The following is a 27720-nucleotide window of genomic DNA, read 5'->3' on the forward strand; positions in this document are numbered from 1 at the left end:
CCATCACTGGACACTGCTGTACACATTGTGATGTTCGCTCCTTCCTGGCCTGGGGCTGCCATGGACAATCAATTTCTGCATTTTTATTCCAAATTGCAACTGGCTGTGTTCAAAATAATTATTATTTTATTTTCAGAATATTTTTTTCAGAGTTATTTTTGCAATTTACCACCATTCTGTTTGAAGTATTTTTAGATTTAGAAACGTGCTGGAGATAAATAAAGTTTTGCAGGTGGTGGCGCAGGAATGACTAAAGTGTTGATGGATTTTGTGTAAAAGCAGTGAAAATATGATTTAATATTGACCAATGCAAATTAGTAATCAAATGCTTTAATAAACTAATACACTATCTAACAGAGGAACATTTTAAACTTCTTATGTTTTAATATTTATATATTCCATTTTTATAGTAAGATTAGAATTTGTAAATAATATATTCATATGTAACAAATTTAATTGAAGGCAAAAGGGGATTATAATAAAATGAGTTTGGAGTTTTCTCACTATGTAGGATGCTAAATTTACAGTGGGAGGAGACTGAAGAAGCATGAAAAGCCAAACAGTTCATAAGCGTTGCAAATATGTCTAGAGCAGGCAATCTACCTAAAAGCTTGTTATTGAAAGGTGGAACATAACTGGAAAACCTGGAGGAAACCTGTAAACTGCACTTAGATTAACCTAATAACATTTAATTACATTTAGATTGTTACTGGGGATTGTTACATTACTGAATGCACAAAGGTTTGTTGGTCTCACATTGTCAGCATATACGATCAACCTGGAAAGCAGGTCTGCTGTAAGTCGAAATGAAGTCCTTTAAGTGAAATTTCTTTGGACTGGCCGCATGATATATTTCTTTTCAACATTAAACTCTTTGCACAGTTGAAGAGTCATTTTATTATTTTTTTAATAGTGTTTTTTTTTCTCATGGAGGTTTATTTACAAGTAATATTTAGAAAATATTTTTCATATAGAAAAGTCAGTTAAATAATAAAAAAATATACAGTATACTTAATAAATATAGTAATAAATAATTTATGTAAGAACTAGCTACGTATTTATTTTTTGAGATCCCCACAGACATGCACACACTGGGATATGGTGGGATATGGTGTATATATACTGTAGACCAGTGGCTTGTTAGTTTCAGTGAAGAGAAAAAGTAATGATACTGAATACAGGGACACATTATACAGTTGTGTACTTCTATATATGTTTGAGATGGTGACGTTTCCTAAATCTTTTGGCTATATAGTGTATTACTGTTTGCACTTTCTGCTGACTCATGGGGAAAGTATCCTGATTGAGAGAAATGGTTTGATAGTTAGGAATAAAGCAAGCCATCAGTGTTCTTTGTGTAATATAACAGTAGTAAAAGTTATTGTGTTGTAATGATTCTTGTAACTAAAACTAATTTCCCATTTAGCATAAATATGTATATTATTTGGGACTTAACTGTCAATACTGTTAAAACGAGACAGGTAGAGATGCATGTAAACTTGGCCAATAGGTTAATCAGGTTTATGGCCATTTTGGCCTTCCACAAATCAGCCGCTGACGATATAATCGGTACCCCTTCACTGTTCGTCCTAATGCTGGCGCTGGTCATGTCCGAGTCGCTGTAGAGCTTTGAAGTGCCTCCTCTTTCTGCTCCCTCTTTGTGTCTCGGAGCTCGAGGTTTCCAGATCTGAATCACAGCCCTGAATACAAAGAGAAACCCCGGCAGTGTGAGAGATGTCCTCGTCCTCGGCAAGATCTGCGGCGCACTCGGGAAAGATAAAGAAGGATGAGTCTTTTCTCGGGAAGCTCGGAGGCACACTGTCTCGCAAGAAGAAGGCAAAAGAAGGTAAAAGGAAATAATGGTTAACTGTTTTATGACATTTGGGGTGTGGCCATGTTGTGTTACAGTCCGGCTACTGTCCATGGTGCTGTTTTATCCACACTTTATATACAATAGTGTTTAAAACGTGCCATGTCAGGGATCAGGGATCAGTCATCAGTCATCAGTCATGTGTATATGAACGTTCCTGATATCCAGTGAAAGCACGTGAAGAAGCCAGACTGCAGGCTGCCACTGGTGCTGATCAAATGCACATAAATAGAAACCTATGCCTGGAATTCAGGGGTGTAAAGATTACAGTGATTATTTTTCTGCTTTTGTTTCTAAAGGATCAGAAAAACAACATACAGCAAACACAATTCTGATGGAGTCAGTGATGAATATTTCAATATTTACATATTAACATTAGTTTAACTCCCATTATTTTATTAGTACCCTGCTGTTCTTTGTGAACAGCTGCAAACTGTGTGTGTGTATGTGTTGGGGGTGTGTGTGTGTGTGTGTGTTGGGGGGGTTAATAGCCATGTGATGCTTTAGAGCCACTTCATTCACACATGATTGCCAAACACTTCTCAAGTGAAGTCAAGTGAAGAAGCTTTTTTTTGTCTTTTTACCCATATATTGCTGACGCAGTACACAGTGAAATGAGACCTTGTTTCTCCAGAACCCTGGTGCTACAAAAAAACAACAACATAGTGCTACATCACACAACATAGAGCTACATACAGTATACAGAGTTCAGGACTAAAGTAAGTGTCCTCACCACAAAAAGTGCATTGTGTGCAACTGAGTGCAAACAGGGCAGACAAAAGACAATACAAGACAATGTGGGACACAAAACACTAAATAGCGCTGACCAGTAAACCTACTGTATAAATGTGTTATACAGGATAATGTGCAAAAGAGAGAAGTATAAACAAGTGTTTTTGTAAACATAAACACAATGTTTTGCAAAAAACAGCAAGAGCAGCAATGAAGAGGTGCAAAAGAGAATGTAAACAGTATAATATCATTAAATATAATATGGATGAAGACATTGATGTGAATGAATTGAAATGAGTATGAGTGTGTGTTGAGTTCAGGTTGTAACAGTTCTTTAAATAAGAGGTCTCACTGTTGATAAGCAGATTCAATTACAATAAACAAAAGTGTTTTTTATTTTTTACCAGTACACACTTTAAAAACTGTTTGGAAGCCTGTAACAATGCGCGCGTGTGTGTGTGTGTGTGTGTAACTATCATCACTTCCTCTATGCCTTGGTAATTCTTTTAAAATGAGGAATATTCTAACCATTGTTTTGTCCATCAACAATTAAGTTGCTCGGGAAGTTGTCCTGGTGACAGAAACTCAACGGTGTGACTGTTGGACTAAAATAGCATAGAGACAGGTGGTCTGCTTGTGTCTGGTGCTGGGGTCTTTTCTGTTGTGACCAGGTGAGAGTAGGATTATAATGGGGTGGAGTGTAAACTTTTACACTTTCAAATTATGATTTTTTTTTTGTATGTAATTGTTCATTTGTTTTAGGCAGTTATTAATTTAAATGACAAACTTGGAAAATTGAAAACAATATCAGATACATTTCAGAGATATTATATGTTTCCACTTTTATCTCTTTAATCCCTGTCTCCTCTGAATGCGAATGTTTTTAACCCATCAATGCTGAAAACAGCTAGTGGGCTCAGAGTAGTGAAAGTACTCAAAACCAAAAGTTGGTGAATTCCTCACCATCATATCATCTATTCATGTTGAACATTCAATTCCGCCTTTATAATACAAACCTCCACGCTTCTGGAATGGCTTTCCACTAGGTTTAGCAGTGTGGCTGACCTCATGAATGTCCTCAAGGCTACTTCCCACTTCCCACTTCTTCAAGAGCAATAGTGAGGTTAGGAAGAGGACCAGGGTGCTCTCCCCATTCCAGTTCATTTCGAAGGTTTTCAGTAGGGTCAGATCTCTGTGCAGGATGCTCGAGATCTTCCAGTCCAACCAACTGCAACCATGTTTTTATGGAGCTCACTTTGTGTACTGTAGCATTTTCATAATGGCAGTGCCACAGAGACACGTATGGGTCTGATGGTCAGGTATCCACAAGCCTTCTGCTATGTAGTGTATTAATGTTTACACTTTGTGCTTGAAAAAGGACTTATGGCGTGAACTGTTTCATGTAATGTAAATGGGTTTAATGCTTTGATGCAGCTTGGAAAAAGAGGCATAGGTTTTCTCACATTTAATTAAAATGCCTCCCTTTTAAGCAGAGGCGTAGTTATTTTAATTAAGAGAGGTATGCCATTCCAATTAGTAGAAGTTAATAAGGACACAAGAGGGCGCTATGTAATTGTGAAGGGGTATTATATGAGGAGGAAATTGCTTTCTTGAACATTTACTGGCCCCCTGGCCACCCAGGCAATTTTCTGACTACAGCGTTTGCAAAATTAGCAGAGTGGGGAGTTAAGACACAGTTTATTGGGGGAGATTTTAATTGTAATTTTTGCCCCATTATAGATAAATTCCCAACAGGTAAACCATTATTATGTTGCAGCATATAACGTCTTGCCATATAGGTTATATATCTATATCCGACCATGCAGCAGTTTTCGCTGAATACTCCTTAGGGAACCAAAATACTACATCTAATAGTTGGAGATTTCACCCATTTATTTTGGCTGATCATAATTTTATGTCATATTTTACAGAGGAGTTTAACTCTTTTATTTCCATTAACTCTGCCTCAACCGAAGATCCATCCTTACTATGGGAAACAGCCAAAGCTGTTTAGTACTTAATAAAAGGCGCAGACAAGCCAAACAAAAAGAGATCTTAGAAACGAAGCTTAAGGATGCTGAGAGACTATATATTAAAAAACCAACCCCTGGTAAGATGAAGGAAATTTCAGCACTTAGATCTGCTTTAGATTCTCTTTTAACAAAACAAGCAGATGTGAAAATTCGTTTTGCTAAACAGAAAATATACGAGCACGGGGATAAAGCAGGGAAATATTTAGCATTCTTAACAAAAAAAAAAATCTGACTCTCAGTCTATCCTATCCATTGTGGATAGAAACGGTAAACGTTTTCTAGACAGCTTATCTATTAATAATAAATTTAAAGAATGGTTTGATAATTTATATAAGTCAGAATTAGAAGGGGATACAACACAATCCACAGAGCTTTTCTTCTCCACCCTCAACCTACCCAGTTTATCAGAGGATCAGACCTCTTCTCTCAATGCTCCTATATCTAAAATGGAAGTTCTAGAAGCAATAAAGAGTTTGCAATCTGGGAAAGCACCTGGCCCAGATGGGCTTAGTACTGAATTCTACAAAGAATTTAAAGATTTATTAGTTGACCCCTTACTAAATATGCTCAATGACCCATTTGTAAAAGGCCTCCCTAATTTTGAAAAAAGGTAAACAAGCAGAGGACTGTTCGTCATACCGACCTATTTCGCTGCTTAATGTAGATCTGAAGATTCTTTCTAAAATATTAGCAACACGGTTAGAATGCCTCCTCCCCACTCTAATAAAGGTTATATCGTAGGACGCAACTCTGCCAATAATATGCGGCGCCTGTTGAATTTGATGCAGTTTGCTAGGCAGCAGTCAGTGGATGGTCTTGTGATTTCTCTAGATGCGGAGAAGGCATTCGATCGCATCGAATGGCCCTACTTATTTCATATGTTACATAAATTTGGTCTTGGTGAGCACTTCGTCAAGTGGATCGAGTTATTGTATAATGAGCCTCTTAGTGCCGTGCTGACTAATGGATGCCGCTCCTCTGCATTCAAGGTTGGGAGAGGGACGAGGCAAGGCTGCCCTCTATCACCTCTTTTATTTGCTTTGATAATCGAACCGCTGGCAAAGCTTTAAGGATAAATAATGAAATTGTGGTTTAACAATAGCAAACAATCAACATAAGATTGCCCTTTATGCCGATGATATTTTGATATTCATGGTGAATTCTGATACCTCTACGCCAGCTCTTTTAGACACAATTAACAAGTTCGGCACCTTCTCAGGATATAAAATTAATTATGATAAGTCAATGGCAATGCCTATAGGTGAATTAAAACAAATACCCCAGACATTATTACCCTTTCCGTTTAGATGGGCCCCCGAGGGTTTAATATATTTGGGCATAAATGTTACTCCTTCCTTTATAAAGTAAACTTTCTTCCACTTTTTGAACGTATTCGGTTGGATTTAGAAAGGTGGAATGTTCTTCCTGTTTCTTGGTTGGGACGGCTCTCCCTCCTAAAGATGAATATTCTCCCAAGATTACTTTACCCCATTCAAATGATTCCAATAAGTTTTACACATAAAACTATTAAGAAATTGAATGGTTGGTTTAGTTCTTTTATATGGACCTAAAAAAGAGCACGTATAAAACTTTCAACTTTAATGCTTCCATCTTCAGTGGGAGGTCTTGACCTCCCAGATATACGGAGATATCAGTTAAGTGTTCACTTGCGTTATATTTCTGACTGGGTACATAGAGGGCCCAGAGCAGTGTGGTTTGATATTGAAAGCTCACTCAGTAAATTTCCTTTAGTGAATTTGCTTTTTCTTAAAAAGTTGAAGTCCTTGAAAGTTGCTTGCAGTAACCCCATCACAATCAATGCTGTCAAGGCATGGCAAGTTGTCAGGCGTTTGGAGGGTCGATCCCAACTTACCTCAACATTTACTCCTATTTGTGAACTATGACTTCCTGCTGGGGACTGTAGACCCAAAGTTTCGAGTTTGGACACACAAAGGTCTCAATACTTTACATGATCTATTCGAGGGGGACACTTTGATGTCATTTGACAAATTAACCACCAAGTACAACATTCCACGACAGGATTTTTTTCGTTATTTACAGTTGAGAGACTTTGTGAAAAAGGACACTACTTTGCTCACAAATCAGGACATTTCGGCTGTGGAGAGACAGCTTTTTTCACAAACAAACAGTTCCATAAGTTCTTTTTATAAGGTTCTCAAGGATTGTGGATCTTTAAATACGGACTTATTCGAAGCATGGAAGAATGCAGGGACCGTAAGCATATCAAGCATAACATTGCTTTCACATAGAGTGAAAGCAATGCAGTGGAAAATTTTGATGACATGGTTTGAAAACCAAATGACATGGTTGCAGACAAACATAAAAAGACACTTTGCAAGTTCCCAACATTCTGTGCAAGAAAATGTATTCTTTTGAACTGGTTAGTTGATAAGGCCCCTTCTAGGTTATTATGGCACAGGGTTATATTGGAATATGTTTCATTAGATTATCTAACCTGTGCGTCCAATAATAAAGATGTCCTATTTTATAGAAGGTGGGACCCATTTCTGATATATAAGGGCTTAGATATATCCTCTATTCTAATTAGAGGGTTTGTTTAATGAGGTTTAAATATGTGGAGCAAGGTCCCCTGGTGGTCTAGTGGTTAAGATGCAGCGCTCCCACCGCTGCGACCCGGGTTCGATTCCCGGTCAAGGAACCATCCCCAGCCACTCTTAGTGCCGGTCCCAAGCCTGGATAAATTGGGGAGGGTTGCGTTAGGAAGGGCATCCAGCGTAAAACATGTGCCAAATCAAACGTGCGGAGGATCCGCTGTGGCGACCCCTAACGGGAGAAGCCGAAAAGAAAGTAAATATGTGGAGCAAAATATGTAAGATATATGGTTTTTATGACTAGGTCATTCTTTATTTCATCTATTTCTTAAATTGATTTATTGAAGTGGTAAGCCATATGTTTGTTAATTTTATTTGATTTATTATTTATTTGTTTTTCTTGTTCTTTTGTTTGATAAAATTTTTTTTGTAATGTTAAAAAAATCAATAAATATATTTCCCAAAAAAAAAAAAAAAAAAAAAAAAACCTCCCTTTTCGACATTTAATCACAATTTTGTTGACTCCAAGATGTCTATGAATAAAATGGAAAAAACAAGACCGTTTGAGATAAATATAAAGAGGATATTTAAAATGCAAATACAAGAAAAACATTTATTTAGTGATACAGCTTTCCTGAACAAGCATTCAGTGTTCTTCATGTAATATAACCAGAGGTGGCAAAAGTATACACATCGTTTATTTAAGTAGAAGTGCAGATACTCATGTTTTAAAAGTTTTACTCCAGTAAAAGTTGAAGTACTGATTATAATTTTTTACTCAAGTTAAAGTAAAGAGGTTTGGGCTCTGACATGTAGAAAGTACCCGTTACTACACCTGTTTTAGTGTCACGCTGGTAATATATATATTATATATATATATATATATATATATACACTATATTTCCAAAAGTATTGGGTCACCTGGTCATGAGTACGGTATGTGATTATTGAGCATCACATTCCACATTTAGCCCCAATTTGCTCTTATTTTTCCCTCCACTCTTCTGGGAAGATGTTCCACTAGGTTTTGGAGTGTGTTTATGGAAATTTGTGTTCATTAGTCACAAGGGTGTTAGTAAAGGCAGGTACTGATGTAGGTGAGGAGACCTGAGGTGCAGTCAGTGTTCACCCTTATCCCAAAGGTGTTCAGTAGGGATGAGATCAGAGCTCTGTAGCAGGCCACTCAAGATCTTCCTCTCCAAAGCATGTAAACCAGATCTTCAAGGAGTTCACTTTGTGCACAGGGGCATCGCCATGCTGGAACAGGTTTGGGTTTCCAAGTTCGAACGAATGCAACATTTTATTATCGCGCATCTAAAGACGTCCTGTACAATTGATTGGCTGGAAACGGTGCTCAATGAGAAGAAATAATACTAAAAGTAACGAGGCTGGTTTGAAAATGTAAGATGTAGAAAGTACAGATATTTGTGTAAAAATGTAATTAGTGCAATTAAAATGTTGTCTGAAAAATAAACAGTGGAGTAAAATACTGATACCAGAAAAAAGTATTTTGAAGTATTTGTACTTTGTTACTTCTTACCTCTGAATATAACAATGCTGCATGTAAGTTATGATATAATGAGATTTTGCCAGTCAATAAAGGATCTTGTTTATACTTTCTATTCTTTACATATGATATTTTTGCCACCCAAAATGTATATAAAATATTTATATGTTAGCTAGTTAATGTCCACTTCAGCTTTAAGACTGATGTTGTATGTTCTTTTATACGGTATTGGGAAGTTCTGTGTATTGAACTGGGTTGATTATGGCACCTTGCCCTCATTACCATCATTCAGCTATTCTTATATTCCTGCTGTGAACATTCATACTGAGTGTCTGAGAAGGAACTGATAATGACCAGGATACCATCATGAAAGTGTTCGTCCCCTGGCTGGAAACAAATCTAGGGTGGTACGTTGCTTTTAGTCAGTGGTGGAAAAATGATGTTTATTTAAACAAACATTAAAGACTGAACCAAAACAATGATTAGCTCTATCTTAAATCTGAAAGCTTTATAGTTGCATTCCTGCTGAATTTGCAATTTTGGAGATTATAATCTTTCTGCCATCTGCTTTTTTCTTGCTGGTTTTTTTCTTATTGTTTGTAGAATATAGCCAAATGTTTGTGGACACCTTCTGATAACACTCCTATATTCTTTATGGTCATTGCAACTTTACTGGCACAATCAGTGAGGCAAATCCACACAGACAAACTTTATCCCCAATCAGTCTATAACCATTTAGTCATATAGTTTATAAAACTCGAAAGAAGACCTCAGGGTTGACTTTATTATTCTGATGAGTTTGATGACCCTCCCAAACCTTTACTCCTATTCTGCAAAAGAAGTGTTTACGTGCACCTACACTTCAAGAGTTTTTTCACGACAGCACACAGTTTATATGTGTGGTGATGGAGTTATATTATAATTATCATTTAGTTTTTGTGTTAATGTATGCTTTGGAATGTTGTCCTGCTGTGTCTAGTTGGTACCGAGTTGTAATATAAATATATATTATAATAATTATTTTCTCTTTTCAGTGCATTGGTTCCTTTTAGAAAAGAAAAAAAAAAACGATTGCACAGCATGATGTAACTCTCTGTGACGCACATTTTGGGTGGTGCTGGTGGTTTTGAGTATTTATATTAAAACTCTTAGCTATTTTCTGTACATAGCTCTGAACATTATGGGCAACCAGTTGAAGTTTTGCTTATATGAGAAAAATACACTCCTCTACTGTTGAAATCTCATGAGTGTTTTAGGCTGGTTTTGAGGTCAGGACAGATTGTAGGACTCTGTATATAATTATTCTATATTCAGATTTCTTCTAAAAAGCTTTTTGTGTCAGTGTTATGTTTTGTTGTCTTTGGGTTTTGTGTGTGTGTGTGTGTGTGTGTGTGTGTGTGTGTGTGTGTGTGTGTGTGTGTGTGTGTGTGTGTGTGTGTGTATTAAATAATTAAAATCAGACTTTGGTCAAACTGGGAATATTTAGTCAAACAGTCTGTAGATGGACACCTCAGAACATTTCTAATAGATAACAGGCTCTGAAAACAGTGAGGGATAGCGAGAGAGTAGCGATGTAGCGAGAGAGAAAAACAGAGTATATCCCGATTGCTCTCAGGTTCTGCTTACTAGACCTATCAGATTTCTTGGTGGGTGGTATTTATTTTCAGCATCACTCTGTCTCTTAAGTTCATCTTTCAGTTCAGTGTGCCAGTGTAATTTCCTGCAGCACCGTGGCAGTGTGTACAAAACAAGACCATACTACCTCATTGAATGTCTGACTGGAGTTTGAGTGGTTTGAAATTTTATTACGAATGTATTTACAGTGTCACAGTTTTTCTGGACACTTATATGCTAATGAAGAAGTAATTCTTTGTTGTTGAGACATAACATTTGCCTTAATTTTATGCTCAGTCATTTCAACAGCATAACAGGGGCAATGTGATTAGTACCAAAATGTAATGCAAGGTGTGTTTAAGTCAATGCAAAGTGACAAGACCCACATTTAGCCTAAAATATATTGTCTGACTAATACCCACACTTGCAAACTAGTGAATCACTAAATAATCACAGTGCAGAAAATGTCAGTCCCTTCTGTACAACTCAGTTTCTTTTGGTTTTGTGAAAGCTCAAAATCTTCAGTAAAACCTACAGTATTTCACAAAAGTAAGTGCACCCCTCACATTTCAGCAACCATTTTTATTACAGTATATGTTCTGAAGGGACAAAGCTATAGAAATGAAACAGATATATTTTAGAGGATTCAGTGTGCAGTTTGTGTATCAGTACAGATTTACTGTGCTCTAAAAAGAACTCAACATACAGCCATTATTGTCTAAATAACTGCTAACTAAAGTGAGTGCACCCTCAGTGAACGTGTCAAAACGGTGTCCGAAGTGTGAATATTGTGTGTGAGCACATTGATATCCAGCACTGCTTTAATCCTCCTGGGTGTGGAATTGACCAGAGCTGCACAGATTGTTGCTTCTCCAACTTCCCCTTGAGGATCCTCAAAAGTGCTCAATAGGGTTCAGGTCTGGAGACATACTTAGCCACTCCATCACCTTCACCTTCAGTTTCAACAAGTTTATCTCAGTCTCATCAGAACACAGGACGTGGTTCCAGTAATTCATGCTCGTGGACGGGTCGTTTTCAGCAAACTGTTTGTGGGTTTTCTAGTGAGCAGTTTCAGAAGAGGCTCCTCCAAAAATAGAAAAGATATTTTGAAATAAAATGTGTGTGAATTGATGTTGTAATGTGGTTACAGGCAACTAGGTTAGCAAACATTAGCACAGACCATGCCTTATTCATTTTGATAGAAATTTAACAGATGCTCTTACAGCTGCATTTCCTAATTCACACACTTTTTTCTGAGATAAGCATGAAGGAACTACATGTCTGTCAGCTGTCACTCTAAATTCTAGCCAGTGTACAATATAAATGCAAGTCACTGCTTTCCGCATTCTTGCAGTCGAATTTGCTCGTGTTTATTAACAGCAGTGACAGAAGAAAATTACAAAAGTAAGTTATATTTATATCTTTTAAACTGGTATATTTGATCCACTGCTTTTAACTTTCAACTTTTTTTTGTTTTTAGACATAAATTACTATTATTGTACAGATGTGTTAATGTTTTTTTAAAGAATTTAGTAGAAAACACTCTGTAATTCAGCACATTCTGTGCTCTGTTGCTCATTTGCCAGTTATGTGTCAAATCTAACCAGCCGCTCAGCAAAAACATCCAGAGCTACATTCATGGTGACTCGGAGTATGTGTCCAATCTCAAATAGCTTTTAATGTTTTTTGTTTTTTTGCAGAACATGTCTTCATAATGACAAGATGGAAATATTGTTTGATTTTTGATTAAAATGTTATATTTTATGTACGGTAGCTTGATCACATCACACAAATTCAAGTGTCAGTATATTTAAAAAAGTAAAAGTGAGCTAATATTTTTTTATTATCGATCATTGAGGATATTAAAAAACACATTTAACTATCGGATTTATTTCCAGACGGATTTGCAAAATTGTAATTGTATTTAATCTAAATAGAAATAAATAGTTTAATTAAAAAAATACTTGGTATAAGAATAAGACAATTGTAACCATGAAATGTGTGATAAATAAGCTTGGAATTTTTAATTGTATTTAAAAATATGTCTTGGATGTATTAGTTGAATTTACTTATAATTCAAGGTATTTTACTTGCTATGATTTTTGCAGTGCAGCTTCTTAGATCTGTTCAAGGTGTAAGTCTGTAGACAAGAGCATCTAATAGTGAAAAAAAATCTGATCTGGAGTCAGTAGCTGCTGTAAATTTCCTGCTTAAAATCAGTCTTTGTATTGATTTGGACTGGCTGTAAGTGGTGCTTTGTGAAAGTGCAGTTAGACGTAGCCTCTGCTGCACTTTGCTAATAGATTTGAACATGGAATTGGTTTCACAAGATTAAGCCTTCATTGCTTTTAGGGATATTTGTGGCTGAACAGTAAGCAAAGGTTTGCTAATTAATTTAACATTTTAAATTAAATGGTCACTTTAGGGCAGCATGAATCAGGGAAAATAGACTGAATAAAATGAGAGAAAAAGAGAGAGAGACTGAAATGCTTTGGTGGGACCCTAAGAGAACTGTGCATAAACAAATGCCTGCAACCCTCAATGAACTGAAGCAACAGTAACATTGTAAAGAAATGTGAGTTAAAATTCCTCCACAATAATGGGAGAAAATGATGAAGTCAGCATAAGTTATCAAGTTATTGCTGCAAGATGTGGTTCTTCAGGTTTTCCACATATGGCTACTCTATTTTGGCTTGATTTAAAAAAAAATAAACAATGCCATTGCAACATGTCATGTGTTGTGGGTGTACTTATGGGGATATAGTTTATTTTCACATTAATATATATATATATATATATATATATATATATATATATATATATATATATGTGATATTCATATATTATTCATAAATATATCGTGATTTGTTTAATTGTTATTTAAAATAAAACAATTTTGTTGTCTACAAGATTTTGTTGATATGTCCACTTTTCGAGGATCCATGATTTGGTGTCATGTAGGATTCAGACATTCTGCACATGCAGCCATGTTATGATTTTCTAGCTGTTCCTGGTCTCCCCCCCCACCCCCCACCCCCGCCATCTCTTACTGAAACAGGAGCAGCAGAGTAGGGGGTTGTGCAGGGACAGAAATAACGCATGCAATAGCTGGATTCAATGCCAGAGCCCCACAAACAGCAGCCCGCTGAATGTGTGCATGGACACACACACACACACACACACACACACACACACACCCACGCACACACACACACACACACACACACACACACACACACACACACACACACACACACACACACACACACTTTATCCCGTCAGTTTCTTGATTGTACCTGCTGGATTCTGGATTGTATTTTACGATATGGCTGGGCTACTGTGTGGGACAAAGAGAAAAAAGCAAGGTAGTGTTGTGTTCAAGTGAATCGGTGAATGAAGATGATGTTTTAAGTTATTTGATTATGTGAAGGTCCGGCATATTAAACAGTTAGTTTGAGTCTATTAGTGATGCTGCTCAACAGACTTCACATAGAATGCCTGATGTTTTTGCTCTACTGCATGGACTAGTGCGACACTCCCTCTTATAAATTCCAAAATTGTGTAATGATTTATACCCAGCAAGCCTGTTTTCCCCGGTATATCAGATTAGTTTGTGTCCAGAGCTAGAGAATACAGAGATTATCTTTACAGTGCAGCCAATTTTGGAGGAAATAGCATAATTATGATAAATGCTTAGGCTTTAATTACAGAGGAAATGCCAGTTTGCTCCAGTATACACCACATGCTCCTCCACTACATGCTCCTTCTGTAAGCCTCTGGGTAAATCTATAAGTACAGGACTAAAGGATTTCATGTTCTGAGATTATGCTTGTAGTTTGTAACTTCAGTTTTGAAGTTTGAAAAGTAAAGAAGTGAAAAAAAATTTAGCTTGTAAACTTTATAACACTTATAATATCATGACCTCAGAGGGTGTGGTTTTGTTTCGGTTGAAAATAAATAGTATGATGATATGAATCTCTGCACCATAGGATACGGTGACAGAGGCATATGAAAGGGATTCGGCACACTATAGGACCAAAGTGGAAGTGAGATCACATTTCTGCCTCTGTGAATAGCTATTAGCCTCCTCTTGAGAAAAGGGAAGAGAGAAAAGGGGAAATATGGATCATTTGGGTGTCAGGCAGTAAAGTCATCGTGACTAATTCTGAATGGAATAAATAAAGTTACTGTTCAGTTCAGGTTCCGCATGCCAGTTATCTTCTCATAATAAGATTTGACTACGTTTCCACAATTCTGAAGATGCTGGAAAAATTCCTAATTGTTTAAATGTGGTACCAACATTCTGTCTGATATTTTGTCTTTAGTGAGTGACCTTCAGGAAGAGGGGAAGTATGCCATTAACGCTCCACTCCTCCCTGCCAGTACCGACCTGCTCCCGGAGGACATGCTGCTGGGTAACATACTGCTCCCTCCTAATCGATCCAAATCCATTTATTCTCTTACTGCTGGGAGAGGTTTGAACACACACCACTATCTTGTGGATTCTCAGTTCATTTCCTATAGCCAAGGATTATTTTTATTTTTGCTATTGCTGAATGCAATAAATCTTATTTAAGTACCTCTGAAATGTTATAGAAAAAGGTTAATCTCACACCTTTCGATTTGATCTACAGCTTTAAAAGAGCATGTTTGAGGTTAAGTTTTGAGTGAAAATCTTTGTACAAAGCTTGAAAACAAATAAAAGAACTTTAGTTGTGTGTAATGCAAATGAATGGTCAAAGCAGTAAATGCTTTTTACATGTTCTCTGTGTGGAAAATTTCAAATATTAAATATCTAAGAACTTCTTATGAACTTCTCTGCCACTTCAAATTTTCATTATGTTTTGTGTTATTTTTGAAGAAATGTTATTTGTTTCAGATTTCAGTTCACTGCCATTTGGCAATATGAAGTAATTTTTCTTTGGTAACATCAGTCATTTTAAAAACACACTTTTTCTCAGCATTACATCTGAGTCACAGAAAAGCGGAAAAGCGTATCTGTGTCTTTACATAGAAACAAGCAGTAATGAGTCACTGCCAAAGCTAATTTTGGGCCTGACTGGAAGTTGTGTAGGTACTATCTATCTATCTATCTATCTATCTATCTATCTATCTATCTATCTATCTATCTATCTATCTATCTGTCTGTCTGTCTGTCTGTCTGTCTGTCTGTCTGTCTGTCTGTCTGTCTGTCTGTCTGTCTGTCTGTCTGTCTTCTTCTTCTTTCTTCTTTTTCTTTCGGCTGCTCCCATTAGGGGTCGCCACAGCGGATCATCCGTCTCCATACCACCCTGTCCTCTATATCTGCCTCTTTTACACCAACTACCTGCATGTCTTCCCTCACCACATCCATGAACCTCCTCCTTGGCCTTCCTCTTTTCCTCCTACCTGGTGGCTCCATCTTCAGCATTTTTCTACCAATATAATTCATGTCCCTTCTCTGCACATGTCCAAACCATCTCAATCTCGCCTCCCTCACCTTGTCACCACAACATCCTACATGTGCTGTCCCTCTAATAAACTCATTTCTAATCTTGTCCATCCTCGTCACTCCCAACGAAAACCTCAACATCTTCAGCTCTGCTACCTCCAGCTCCACCTCCTGTCTTTTACTCAATGCCACTGTCTCTAATCCATACAACATCGCAGGTCTCACCACAGTCCTATAAACTTTCCCTTTCATTCTTGCAGATACTCTTCTATCACAAATCACTCCTGTCACTCTTCTCCACCCACTCCACCCTGCCTGCACTCTTTTCTTTACTTCCCTAACACACTCTCCATTACTTTGCACTGTTGACCCCAGGTACCTGAACTCCTCCACCTTCTTCACCTCTTCACCCTGCAACCGCATCACTCCACTGCCCTCCCTCTCATTCACACACATGTACTCTGTCTTACTCCTACTGACTTTCATTCCCCTTCTCTCAAGCGCATATCTCCACCTCTCCAGGCTCTTCTCAACCTGCTCTCTACTCTCACCACAAATCACAATATCATCTGCAAACATCATAGTCCAGGGAGACTCCTGTCTGACCTCGTCCGTCAACCTGTCCATCACCACTGCAAACAGGAAAGGGCTCAGGGCCGATCCTTGATGTAGTCCAACCTTCACCCTGAACCAGTCTGTCGTACCTACTGCACACTTTACTGCCGTCACACTGTCCTCATACATGTCCTGCACCACCCTCAAATACTTCTCTGACACACCTGACTTCCTCATACAATACCACAACTCCTCTCTCGGCACCCTGTCGTACGCTTTCTCTAAATCCACAAATACACAATGCAGCTCCTTCTGTCCTTCTCTATACTTCTCCATCAACATCCTCAAAGCAAATAAGGCATCTGTGGTGCTCTTCCTCGGCATGAAACCATACTGTTGCTCACAGATGGTCACCTCTTCTCTCAGCCTGGCTTCCACTACTCTTTCCCATAACTTCATGGTGTGACTGATCAACTTAATTCCCCTGTAGTTACTGCAGGTTTGCACATCTCCCTTATGCTTAAAGATCGGTACCAGCACACTCCTTCTCCATTCCTCAGGCATCCTCTCCCCTTCCAGAATCCTGTTAAACAATCTGGTTAAAAACTCCACTGCCATCTCTCCTAAACATCTCCACGCTTCTACCGGTATGTCATCTGGTCCAACCGACTTTCCATTCTTCATCCTCTTAATCGCTGCTCTCACTTCCTCCTTACTAATCCTATCTACATCCTGCTTCACCAACTCCACATCCTCCAACCTTCTCTCTCTCTGATTTTCCTCATTCATCAGCTGCTCAAAATACTCCCTCCATCTTCTCAACACACTCTCCTCACTAGTCAACACATTTCCCTCTCCATCCTTTATTGCTCTAACTTGCAGTACATCCTTCCCAGCTCGGTCCCTCTGCTTGGCCAATCGGTATAAATCCTTTTCTCCTTCCTTAGTGTCCAACCTCTTATACAGTTCCTCATATGCCTTTTCCTTGGCTTTCGCCACATCCCTTTTAACCTGCTGCCGCATCTCCTTGTACTCCTGCCTACTTTTCTCATCACTCTGTCGATCCCACTTCTGTTTTGCCAATCTCTTTCCCCTAATGCTCTCCTGCACTTCCTCATTCCACCACCACGTCTCCTTGTCTTGCTTTCTATTTCCAGATGTCACACCAAGTACTTTTCTAGCTGCCTCCCTCATCACTCCTGCGGTAGTTGCCCAATCATCCGGCACCTCTTCACCACCACCAAGCCCCTGTCTGACCTCTTCCCTGAACCTCACACTACACTCTTCCTCCTTCAGTTTCCACCATCTTATTCTTCTTTCAAACCTTACTTTCCTCCTCTTCTTCTTCGCCTCCAAAACCATCCTACAGACCACCATTCGATGCTGTCTAGCTACACTGTCCCCCGCCAACACCTTACAGTCTCCAATCTCCTTCAGGTTGCATCTCCTACACAGAAGATAATCCACCTGTGTGCACCTTCCTCCACTCTTATATGTCACCCTATGATCCTCCTTCTTCTTAAAATACGTGTTCACCACTGCCATTTCCATCCTTTTAGCAAAATCTACCACCATCTGCCCTTCCACATTCCTCTCCTTAAAACCATACCTACCCATCACCTCCTCATCACCTCTGTTCCCTTCACCTACATGCCCATTAAAGTCTGCCCCAATCACCAATCGTTCTTTCCTAGGTACACCATCTACCACTTCATCTAATTCACTCCAGAATCTTTCCTTCTCCTCCATCTCACAGCCAACTTGTGGAGCATAGGCACTGATGACATTTATCATCATCCCTTCAACTTCCACCTTCACGATCATCACCCTATCAGAAACTCTCTTCACCTCCACTACACTCTTACTGTACTCTTCCTTCAGAATCACCCCTACACCATTTCTCTTCCCATCCACACCATGATAAAACAGTTTAAACCCACCTCCAATGTTCCTGGCCTTACTCCCTTTCCACTTGGTCTCCTGAACACACAACACATCTACCTTTCTCCTCTCCATCATATCAGCTATCTCTCTCCCTTTACCCGTCATAGTACCAACATTTAAAGTACCAACCCGAACCTCTACTCTCCTACACTGCTCCTTTTCCTGCCGTCTCTGTAGACGCCTTCCTCCTCTCCTTCTCCTCCTTCGGCCAACAGTAGCCCAATTTCCACCGGTACCCTGTCGGCTAACGATACCTGTGGCGGTCGTTGTTAACCCGGGCCTCGACCGATCCGGTATGAAATTCTCATTTGTGATCCGCATATTTGATTTGGCACATGTTTTACGCTGGATGCCCTTCCTAACGCAACCCTCCCCATTTACCCGGGCTTGGGACCGGCACTAAGAGTACACTGGCTTGTGCCCCCCTAATGGCTGGGTCTGTCTGTCTGTCTGTAATTCAATTCATGTTTATTTGTATTGAGCTTTTAACAGTGAACATTGTCTTAAAGCAGCTTTACACAGATAATGTGGTGATTAAAAGTGAATATGTTCTTTATAAGTGTAAGTTTGTCCCTTATGAACTGTGGTGAAGCAAATACTCACTGAGATGGCATAAGGAAGAAACCTTGAAAGGAACCAGACTTAAGAGGGAACCTCATCCTCATCTGGGTTGCACTGAATGTATCTTCCAATCGTCCATGTTAGAAAAGTTGCTTTCTAAACAGAAACAATCAGATTTCCTTCTTAACAAAAAAAGGCTTCCGCCCATGTGACAAACCACCAAAAGGTGGTGCGAAGAAGTAATTTTTTAAAAACTCATGAACCATTTAAAACCATGAACACTGAGGGGAAAACAGTGATTATACACCTGATTTACACGTGATTACACTGTCATTATGTTTATTTCTTTTCACAGAGGAAAATGCTGAGAGGATCATGCTAGATCCCACCTCTAGAGAGAATCACAAATTTAAAGATCTTCAGAAGGTGTGTTTCTCATTCACTTTGCATGTTTATTTAAGTTTTACCAACCTATAAGGCATTAGACTTTCTAAATACCCAGAACATGTTGTGTAGTAAAAGCATCTCAGAATGAGTTGTGATGAAGTTCTCAGTGTTGCTTTATTAATGATGGTTACTGCTGCATTAAACCCAGGTTCTGATTGATTGGATCAATAATGAGCTGGAAGAAGAGAGAATCATTGTTAAAGATCTAGAAGAGGATCTCTATGATGGACAGGTCTTACAGAAGCTGTTTGGTAAGAGAATGTATTGAAAGGATGTAAGAAAGAGCAACTAAGAAAAAGCTAGAAATGTACGTTCTGTGTAAGTTATTTCACAGTTTTTCCTCAGTCGCTTTGGATTGTTTCTCAGATCAGAAATGAAATTCTTAAAACTACTTGTTCAACCTCCACATCTTTTAGTCATTTGTGCACATCATAAGAACATTTCTTGTTGATTTTGATCAAATTGCGAATGCTTCAGTACTTTCATTTAATGGATTGTGTACGAGTGGCTGTTGTTTCTTAAAAATAAATTATACTGGTTTCACCTGAATAGTTTTAACCCCAAAACATCTCAGCATCAGTTCATTGTATACGTCACTGGATGCAAAATATTTAAACCAGTTGTCAGAATCTGTCATCTACAATTTCTATTCAACTTTTTTTTTTGTAAATGTGTTGAATTGATGAATTGTGCAGAGGAATCTTGAATGTCACTGATGAAGGCGAGTGAACGGCATCAGATCAACCAATCATCAACCAGTTCTCTAAAACAGGTCAAAGGTGAACTGAGGATTTTGAGAAAAGTTCAGGCTTTTGCAAGAAATCCAATGTGTTTGTACAACTTGTTTGGAGAAATGGTGCACTGGTGTACCAATATTAAGGATGATTTGAGAAACGCTCCAAAGAAACTGAGAAAAACTGTAAGAATGTCAATTAATCAATAGTTTATGGTAATTAAAATCCCTGTAACTTAAGAGATTTTGTTCCATCATTATAAGAGAATCATATTGGACAGCATGCTAACTTGAGTGGAACATTCAGTGCTTTGCTTGGAGCTTACACCAAACATTTTCTGATATTTCTGAGGGTCTGGGCTGCAGTCAGCATTCCAATTCTTCCCAAAGGTGTTTTTCTCAGTCGCTTTGGAGCATTTCTCAAATCATTCTTAAGATTTGCAAATCAGTAAGTGCATTCTCAAAACAATGTGAACAAACAGCACAATACATTGGATTTCTTGCAAAAGCCTGTTTTCTGCTCAAAATCCTTAGTACTTCTCTCAAAATCAAGTATTTGTGTCAATGAACGTATCATTGCCATCAAAATAACAAGTCCTTTTATCATTGTCTACAAACAAGATCGTCAAATTAAAATTCCAAAAGGTAAACATAGGAAACACTTCTTAGGCAGACCTGCACATGCCGCACTATACAGTGTAATCTGTCTCTACCCCCTGACGTCCCAGTCTGTTGGGCAACTGATTTTCATCCACATCACAACAGATCTCATCCCTTGCAATACCATTGTGAGACCATGACTGACAACATTGTCCACAATAGTGGCTCTAATTTCATCTGAAATGTGTCGATGTCTTTGGCCTCTTCTTCTTCTTCTATTTTGCCTCCTGACCCTTCCAGCATGCATCCTTATTCTTGGCTCTCGACCATGTTCGTTTCCTAGTTGTTCATCCATTTCCAACAATTTTTAGTCTGTGTTTTGCTCTTTTTATATACACTCACCAATTACAGTAAAGATTCAGGAGATTCAGCCTTGTCCTATTTCAGAGAACTAGTTGATTATTGGTTAATCTGAAAGTGAACACGCCCCTTCATTAGTGACATTCAAAGTTTATCTGCACAATTCATCAAGACACATTTACCAAAAAAGTTTAATTGAACTGTGAAGAAGAAGAGCTTGGAAAATTTTGACAACTGGTTTAACCATTCTGCATTCATTGACTTATGCAATGAACTGGTGCTTAAATGTTTTGGGGGTTAAAACCTCTTCTTCTTTTTTCGGCTGCTCCCATTAGGGGTCGCCACAGCGGATCATCCGTCTCCATACCACCCTGTCCTCTATATCTGCCTCTTTTACACCAACTACCTGCATGTCTTCCCTCACCACATCCATGAACCTCCTCCTTGGCCTTCCTCTTTTCCTCCTACCTGGTGGCTCCATCTTCAGCATTTTTCTACCAATATAATTCATGTCCCTTCTCTGCACATGTCCAAACCATCTCAATCTCGCCTCCCTCACCTTGTCACCAAAACATCCTACATGTGCTGTCCCTCTAATAAACTCATTTCTAATCTTGTCCATCCTCGTCACTCCCAACGAAAACCTCAACATCTTCAGCTCTGCTACCTCCAGCTCCACCTCCTGTCTTTTACTCAATGCCACTGTCTCTAATCCATACAACATCGCAGGTCTCACCACAGTCCTATAAACTTTCCCTTTCATTCTTGCAGATACTCTTCTATCACAAATCACTCCTGTCACTCTTCTCCACCCACTCCACCCTGCCTGCACTCTTTTCTTTACTTCCCTAACACACTCTCCATTACTTTGCACTGTTGACCCCAGGTACCTGAACTCCACCACCTTCTCCACCTCTTCTCCCTGCAACCGCATCACTCCACTGCCCTCCCTCTCATTCACACACATGTACTCTGTCTTACTCCTACTGACTTTCATTCCCCTTCTCTCCAGCGCATATCTCCACCTCTCCAGGCTCTTCTCAACCTGCTCTCTACTCTCACCACAAATCACAATATCATCTGCAAACATCATAGTCCAGGGAGACTCCTGTCTGACCTCGTCCGTCAACCTGTCCATCACCACTGCAAACAGGAAAGGGCTCAGGGCCGATCCTTGATGCAGTCCAACCTTCACCCTGAACCAGTCTGTCGTACCTACTGCACACTTCACTGCTGTCACACTGTCCTCATACATGTCCTGCACCACCCTCACATACTTCTCTGACACACCTGACTTACTCATACAATACCACAACTCCTCTCTCGGCACCCTATCGTACGCTTTCTCTAAATCCACAAATACACAATGCAGCTCCTTCTGTCCTTCTCTATACTTCTCCATCAACATCCTCAAAGCAAATAAGGCATCTGTGGTGCTCTTCCTCGGCATGAAACCATACTGTTGCTCACAGATGGTCACCTCTTCTCTCAGCTTGGCTTCCACTACTCTTTCCCATAAAACCATTTAGGTGAAACTAGTATAATATATTTTGATCAACATGACATAAACAACTGATAATGTAACAGCAGACACTCGTACACAATCGATTAAATGATGTACAAAAGCATTCGCATTTTGATCAAAGCAACGAGAAATGTTCGTATGATGAGCACAAGTGACTAAATGATGTGGAGTTTGAACAAGTAGTTTTGAGAATTTCATTTCTGATCTGAGAAATGCTCCAAAGCGACTGAGAAAAACTGTAATAGGGTTGAGGTCAACAGTCTAGAGGAGGCCACACAAGATCTTCCATTCTAACCCATGTAAAGCATGGAGCTGACTTTGTTCAGAGGGGCATTGTCATGATGGAACAGCTTTGGGTCTCCTAGTTTCTCCTACTGTATACAATCGTGTGCCTCCAACTTTGTGGTAACTGTTTAGGGGAGGAACCGCATATACAAGAAAAGACGGGTGTCCCAATACTTCTTTCAATATAGTGGATTTTTTTTATATCTACGGTACATATACAATCTGTTAGTTACAAATATGTGAGGAATATGTACATTCTATATATACATTGTTTTAATAAAACAACCTCCTTTACTCAAACTGCAACTTGCACAATGGACTTGACATGTTCTATGAGTATAATTCTATGATTGGAACCATGATGACAGTATGGACAATCTCTATGAATGACTACTGTATTTAAATGATTAAATACTTTTTGGGTTTTGGAATTGAATGAGAACAAGTGTGTGTGTGTGTGTGTGTGTGTGTGTGTGTGTGTGTGTGTGTGTGTGTGTGTGTGTGTGTTAACAGAAAAGCTGTCAGGACGTAAGTTGAATGTAGCAGAAGTGACCCAATCAGAAATCGGTCAGAAGCAGAAGCTACAGACTGTACTGGAGGCAGTAAATGAGTTGCTCCGACCTCAAGGATGGACAATAGATTGGGGAGTTGATTGTGAGTATGTTACTGTGAAAAGTTTGTGTCCAACTAAATTATTTATCCAAACATGTTCATCCAAATGAATAAAAGGCTAAATGTTGTGTCTTTTTTTTTTTTTTCTTCTTCAGCAATCCACTCGAAGAACCTGGTGGCCATCGTGTTCTTGCTGGTGACTCTGGCTATGCACTTTATGGCCCCAATTAGGATCCCTGAACATGTCTCTGTAAAGGTGGTGGTGGTGAAGGTGTGTAAACTCATCTATAACATAGGCATGCTCATTCCCTTCATTTTTATATGTGAATAATTGTAAAGGTCTTAATTTCTTCTTTAGAAAAAGGAGGGAATCTTACACACGTCACGTATAACAAAAGAACTAACAACTACCACAGAGTGAGTGAAGCAGTTTATTGTCCCTTTTTGACATCTAGGGTCAGTTTTCTGTACAATTTGTGACTCTGTTGTTCTTTTGCAGGATGATGATGGGAAGATTTGGTGAGTAGGAAATATGTTAGTAACCATTAGACAGTTATGTGACAAGACCTCTTAGTAGATTAAATAGGCAAATGTTTGTGGAAACCTGACCATGATATGCATATGGGCTTTTTTAACATCCCCTTTCATATTTATTTCTCCTGCTGGAAAACCTCCACTCAAAGCTCTCCAGTGTGGGAATTTGTGTTCATTTATCTACAAGAGTATGAAGGTTCCAGTTAAACCTAAAGCTGACACTAGGGTTCTTCCACTCCAACCGTAACAAACTACGTCTTCATTGAGCTCGGCTTCTAGAGAGGAGCATTTTCATAATGTTACAGGTTTGGGCCTTGTAGTTCCACTGAAGGGAAATCGGGATTATACATCATACGAACACAAATGTGTTTTTTTCACTTCCCTGGTAACAAATGTATGTGTATATATACACATACATTTATAATGTACAATCATGTGAAAAAAGTTAATTTTCTTGAATATTTTGGCTTTAAATACCAGGACAATACAAAAAATCATCTGCTCCTTATTAGGGTCTTAAAATGAGGTAAATAGAACCTCAGATTAGAAACAGCACAGGAAATATTATACTGTACCATTATTTATTTAAATAAATGAAGCTGAAATGAAGAAACAATGTGTGGAAAACTAAATACACATTATGAGTCAGTAGCCTGTAGAATCATCTAGAATCATCAGCGATGACTTGTAATCGTGTTTTGTATGTCTTCATCACTGTGGAGGAACTTTGGCTCACTCTTCTGTACAATGTTGCTTGAGTTTATTGAGGTTTTGTTTAAGCACAGCTCTGACAGCATTTCAGTTGGGTCGAGGTCTGGACTTTAATTAGGACATTGCAACACCTGGATTCTGTTCTTTTTCTGTGGTTCTGTTCTACTTTCTTTTACATGAGTGCATGTATGTTGTTTTGTGATTACAGAGAGGGATGCTTTTGACACCTTACTGGATCATGCACCTGACAAACTCAATGTGGTCAAGACGGTAAATCATCCCAGAGTCTGAGCTTCTCAGTGCAGAACTATTTTATTTAAAAAGTCATTCAGGGTTATAATGTATTAACAGTAAACAAAGTTAACTTTAAAATTCAAATTCAACAATTGATATAAATTCATTGATGATGGTTTATTTATTTTTCTTAGTCTCTGATTACCTTCGTAAATAAACACCTAAACAAGCTGAATCTGGAAGTCACTGAACTTGAGTCACAGGTGAGGCAAACTCTTCTCTTCTCATCTCATCTCATCTCATCTCATCTCATCTCTTCTCTTCTCTTCTCTTCTCTTCTCTTCTCTTCTCTTCTCTTCTCTTCAAATAATTGATCTATTTGTGTAAACTATATATGTGTGTATATAGTTTGCAGATGGTGTGTATCTGGTGCTGCTGATGGGTCTGCTGGAAGGTTACTTTGTACCGCTGTATAACTTTTATCTCACGCCTGAGAGTTTTGAACAGAAAGTAAGTGTAAAGTTCCTCAGCTGTTTAGCTGCACTGACTGCTCTGTACCATAACAAATGGAATGTTGAGGTGTATAATATTTTTGTATGTTATACAGGTGCATAATGTTGCATTCGCTTTTGAGTTGATGCAGGATGGAGGACTGAAGAAACCCAAAGCTCGACCAGAAGGTAATCAATAGTGAATAATTTACTCAGAAAGAATACCACTGATTTTCATCAATAACATCTGACCTGTAGTATGTAATTTGGTCAGTAGATGGCGACATGTACAAACTAACTATCCACACTATGTATTTCTTTACTGAGTTTGTAGGATTTGAATAGTTTGGATAATAACCACAATGTTTAGCCTCTGTCTCAAACTTCAGTAACCAAACCTTTCTGTTTGTCTCCTGGATTTATTTCTGACTATTTAGAAATTACGATTCACCAACACTAATTCAAATTTAATTAAAATAATGATAGTTCACTTTGTTGAACCTTCTTGTGTGGTTATTAGACTATTAATCTTATTTGGCATCACGATAGATAACACATTCTCTGGTCATCCTCTGGAAATTTTTGGCAGCATATAAATAACAGTCACCTGTTTCAGAAGCTGACCATATGGTTAGTGACAAGATTTGTGACAGGAAGGCGACGCTTTATTGCACAATTTTCCCCAAGACAGTTTTCCTCTGTTGGAGCAGCAGCTCCATTAGCTTGACAATTTGTCAGGTTGGGTCTGTGATGAAGATTGTAGAAGTTAGGAGATGTGACTGTTCAACAGACAGACTCATATATCTTTTCTGCAAACATTCAATGATTTATGGGGCTCAGGGAAAGAAGTGCACCACTCTGGAACTGCTACCAATCTACACTAACACTGCCTTTTGTTGCGATATGCTTTATGATTGTGTTGTAGATGTTGTGAATTTGAACCTGAAGGCTACGCTGAGAGTCCTGTATAACCTCTTCACTAATTACAAAAGTGCTGATTGACAGAGGAAAGAAAAGTTTCACTTCGGATCACCGTTATACTTGTGCCTCACTGATGCCACATGTCACTGTTTGTATATAAAAACACATATTTTCACATGTTGCCTGACTGTTTATGCTCTTATTTAGAAATGCTGCTGCTTTGTCAGAAAGCACTAAATGTAACTCAAATGCTATTATGCATAATTTATGCAAACTAAGCTTGTTGCTCCCAACAGTGTTACGTTAGAGTAAGAAATGCTTGACTTTTTGGATATTTTATGATCTGTTTACACTGTGGATTATTCAATGTATAATATATTAAATGAATAATGTATTCTTATTAAATATTAATGTATTTATTTGGTGCTTGTCATTTTTTTACATTTAGGTTCCATCTATAAAAGCTTCATATGAGAGTTTTGAATAGTAAAATTCTGTATTGACATGAATAAAAAAGGAAAGTCTATCAGCTTGAACACACTCTGTTTCCACTACAGTGATTTTGTTCAAATTGCTGTGTCATACTGCACACAAATTCATCCCTATATTAATATTTGTATATTTTACAATTAAACAGCCATTCATACAAAACAAACCCCAAAAAGGCAGAAATTCATAATACAGTCATAAACCTAATATAAATATATTGTGCTTAATTCCACAGGTATCAAACCTAATCTTTTTATCCTTATAATAAAAGGAAATTAGTTTCTTAAATGCTTTAAAGGCTCCTTATTTACTGGATAAGGTCAATAAATTCACAGCAATCCTCTGAAATGCTATTAAAAATTATGTATTTATAAAAGTTAATGTGCAGTCTCTGAGTAGATGAAAATTTGACTACGATGACATTTGCGGAAACAGTGGCTGCATTCAGCAGCATCATGATCATGTATTTGGTGTAAAAGGCAAAGTTCATTAAAAGGTCAAGTTTTCTTAATCCAAAGAAATCTAAATTAGAATAAACTGTGCACAAGTATTTCTGAATACTCTTTACCTTTAACCTTTTATTTTATTTTTTTACAGAAAATATGTATTTCTCAGGGATTTCATTAAACTAAACTAAATATGATGTGTAACGGGCAGAAAATTCATTTATTTGTCATTATTATTCTCTTTATTCAGGTCTGAAACATTCTCATGGTTATCTTTTCACCTTAATCCCATTATACAAACCCGATTCCAAAAAGGTTGGGACGCTGTACAAATTGTGAATAAAAAAGGAATGCAATAATTTACAAATCTCATAAACTTATACTTTATTTACAATGTTTTATTTGTGGATTTAGAGAAAGCATATGACAGGGTGGAGAGAGTAGTTGTGGTATTGTATGAGGAAGTCTGGTGTGTCAGAAGTATGTGAGGGTGGTGCAGGACATGTATGAGG

General features: G+C 38.2%; 1 protein-coding gene across 3 annotated transcripts; it reads left to right on the plus strand.

Moving 5' to 3' along the window:
• Nucleotides 1–1571: 1571 nt before the first annotated feature.
• On the plus strand, nucleotides 1572–26692 carry parvb (parvin, beta). Of its 3 annotated transcripts, none has more exons than XM_083546452.1 (13): nucleotides 1572–1846; nucleotides 14655–14744; nucleotides 19176–19246; nucleotides 19416–19518; nucleotides 23284–23424; nucleotides 23538–23653; nucleotides 23741–23799; nucleotides 23882–23901; nucleotides 24836–24897; nucleotides 25056–25124; nucleotides 25270–25371; nucleotides 25469–25541; nucleotides 26278–26692. In XM_083546452.1, the coding sequence occupies exons 1-13, from the start codon at nucleotides 1735–1737 to the stop codon at nucleotides 26352–26354; spliced, it is 1095 nt and encodes a 364-aa protein (XP_083402578.1). In that variant the 5' UTR covers nucleotides 1572–1734; the 3' UTR covers nucleotides 26355–26692. The 3 variants fall into 3 exon arrangements, with proteins under 3 accessions (XP_083402578.1, XP_083402579.1, XP_083402577.1); XM_083546453.1 differs by lacking the exon at nucleotides 1572–1846 and adding an exon at nucleotides 11651–11733; XM_083546451.1 differs by lacking the exon at nucleotides 1572–1846 and adding an exon at nucleotides 13514–13694.
• Nucleotides 26693–27720: the final 1028 nt, after the last annotated feature.

The sequence above is a fragment of the Silurus aristotelis genome (genome assembly GCF_946808225.1).
Source record: "Silurus aristotelis genome assembly, chromosome: 7".
Taxonomy (NCBI): Eukaryota; Metazoa; Chordata; class Actinopteri; order Siluriformes; family Siluridae; genus Silurus; species Silurus aristotelis.

What these genes read in the sequence shown, in the direction of transcription:
- parvb (XM_083546452.1), top strand. Translation starts at nt 1,735, where the DNA reads ATGTCCTCGTCCTCGGCAAGATCTGCGGCGCACTCGGGAAAGATAAAG. An exon ending in TAAAGGTGGTGGTGGTGAAG is followed by an intron (nt 23,654 to 23,740) that starts GTGTGTAAACTC and finishes TTTCTTCTTTAG; the next exon opens with AAAAAGGAGGGAATCTTACA. An exon ending in GATGATGATGGGAAGATTTG is followed by an intron (nt 23,902 to 24,835) that starts GTGAGTAGGAAA and finishes TTGTGATTACAG; the next exon opens with AGAGGGATGCTTTTGACACC.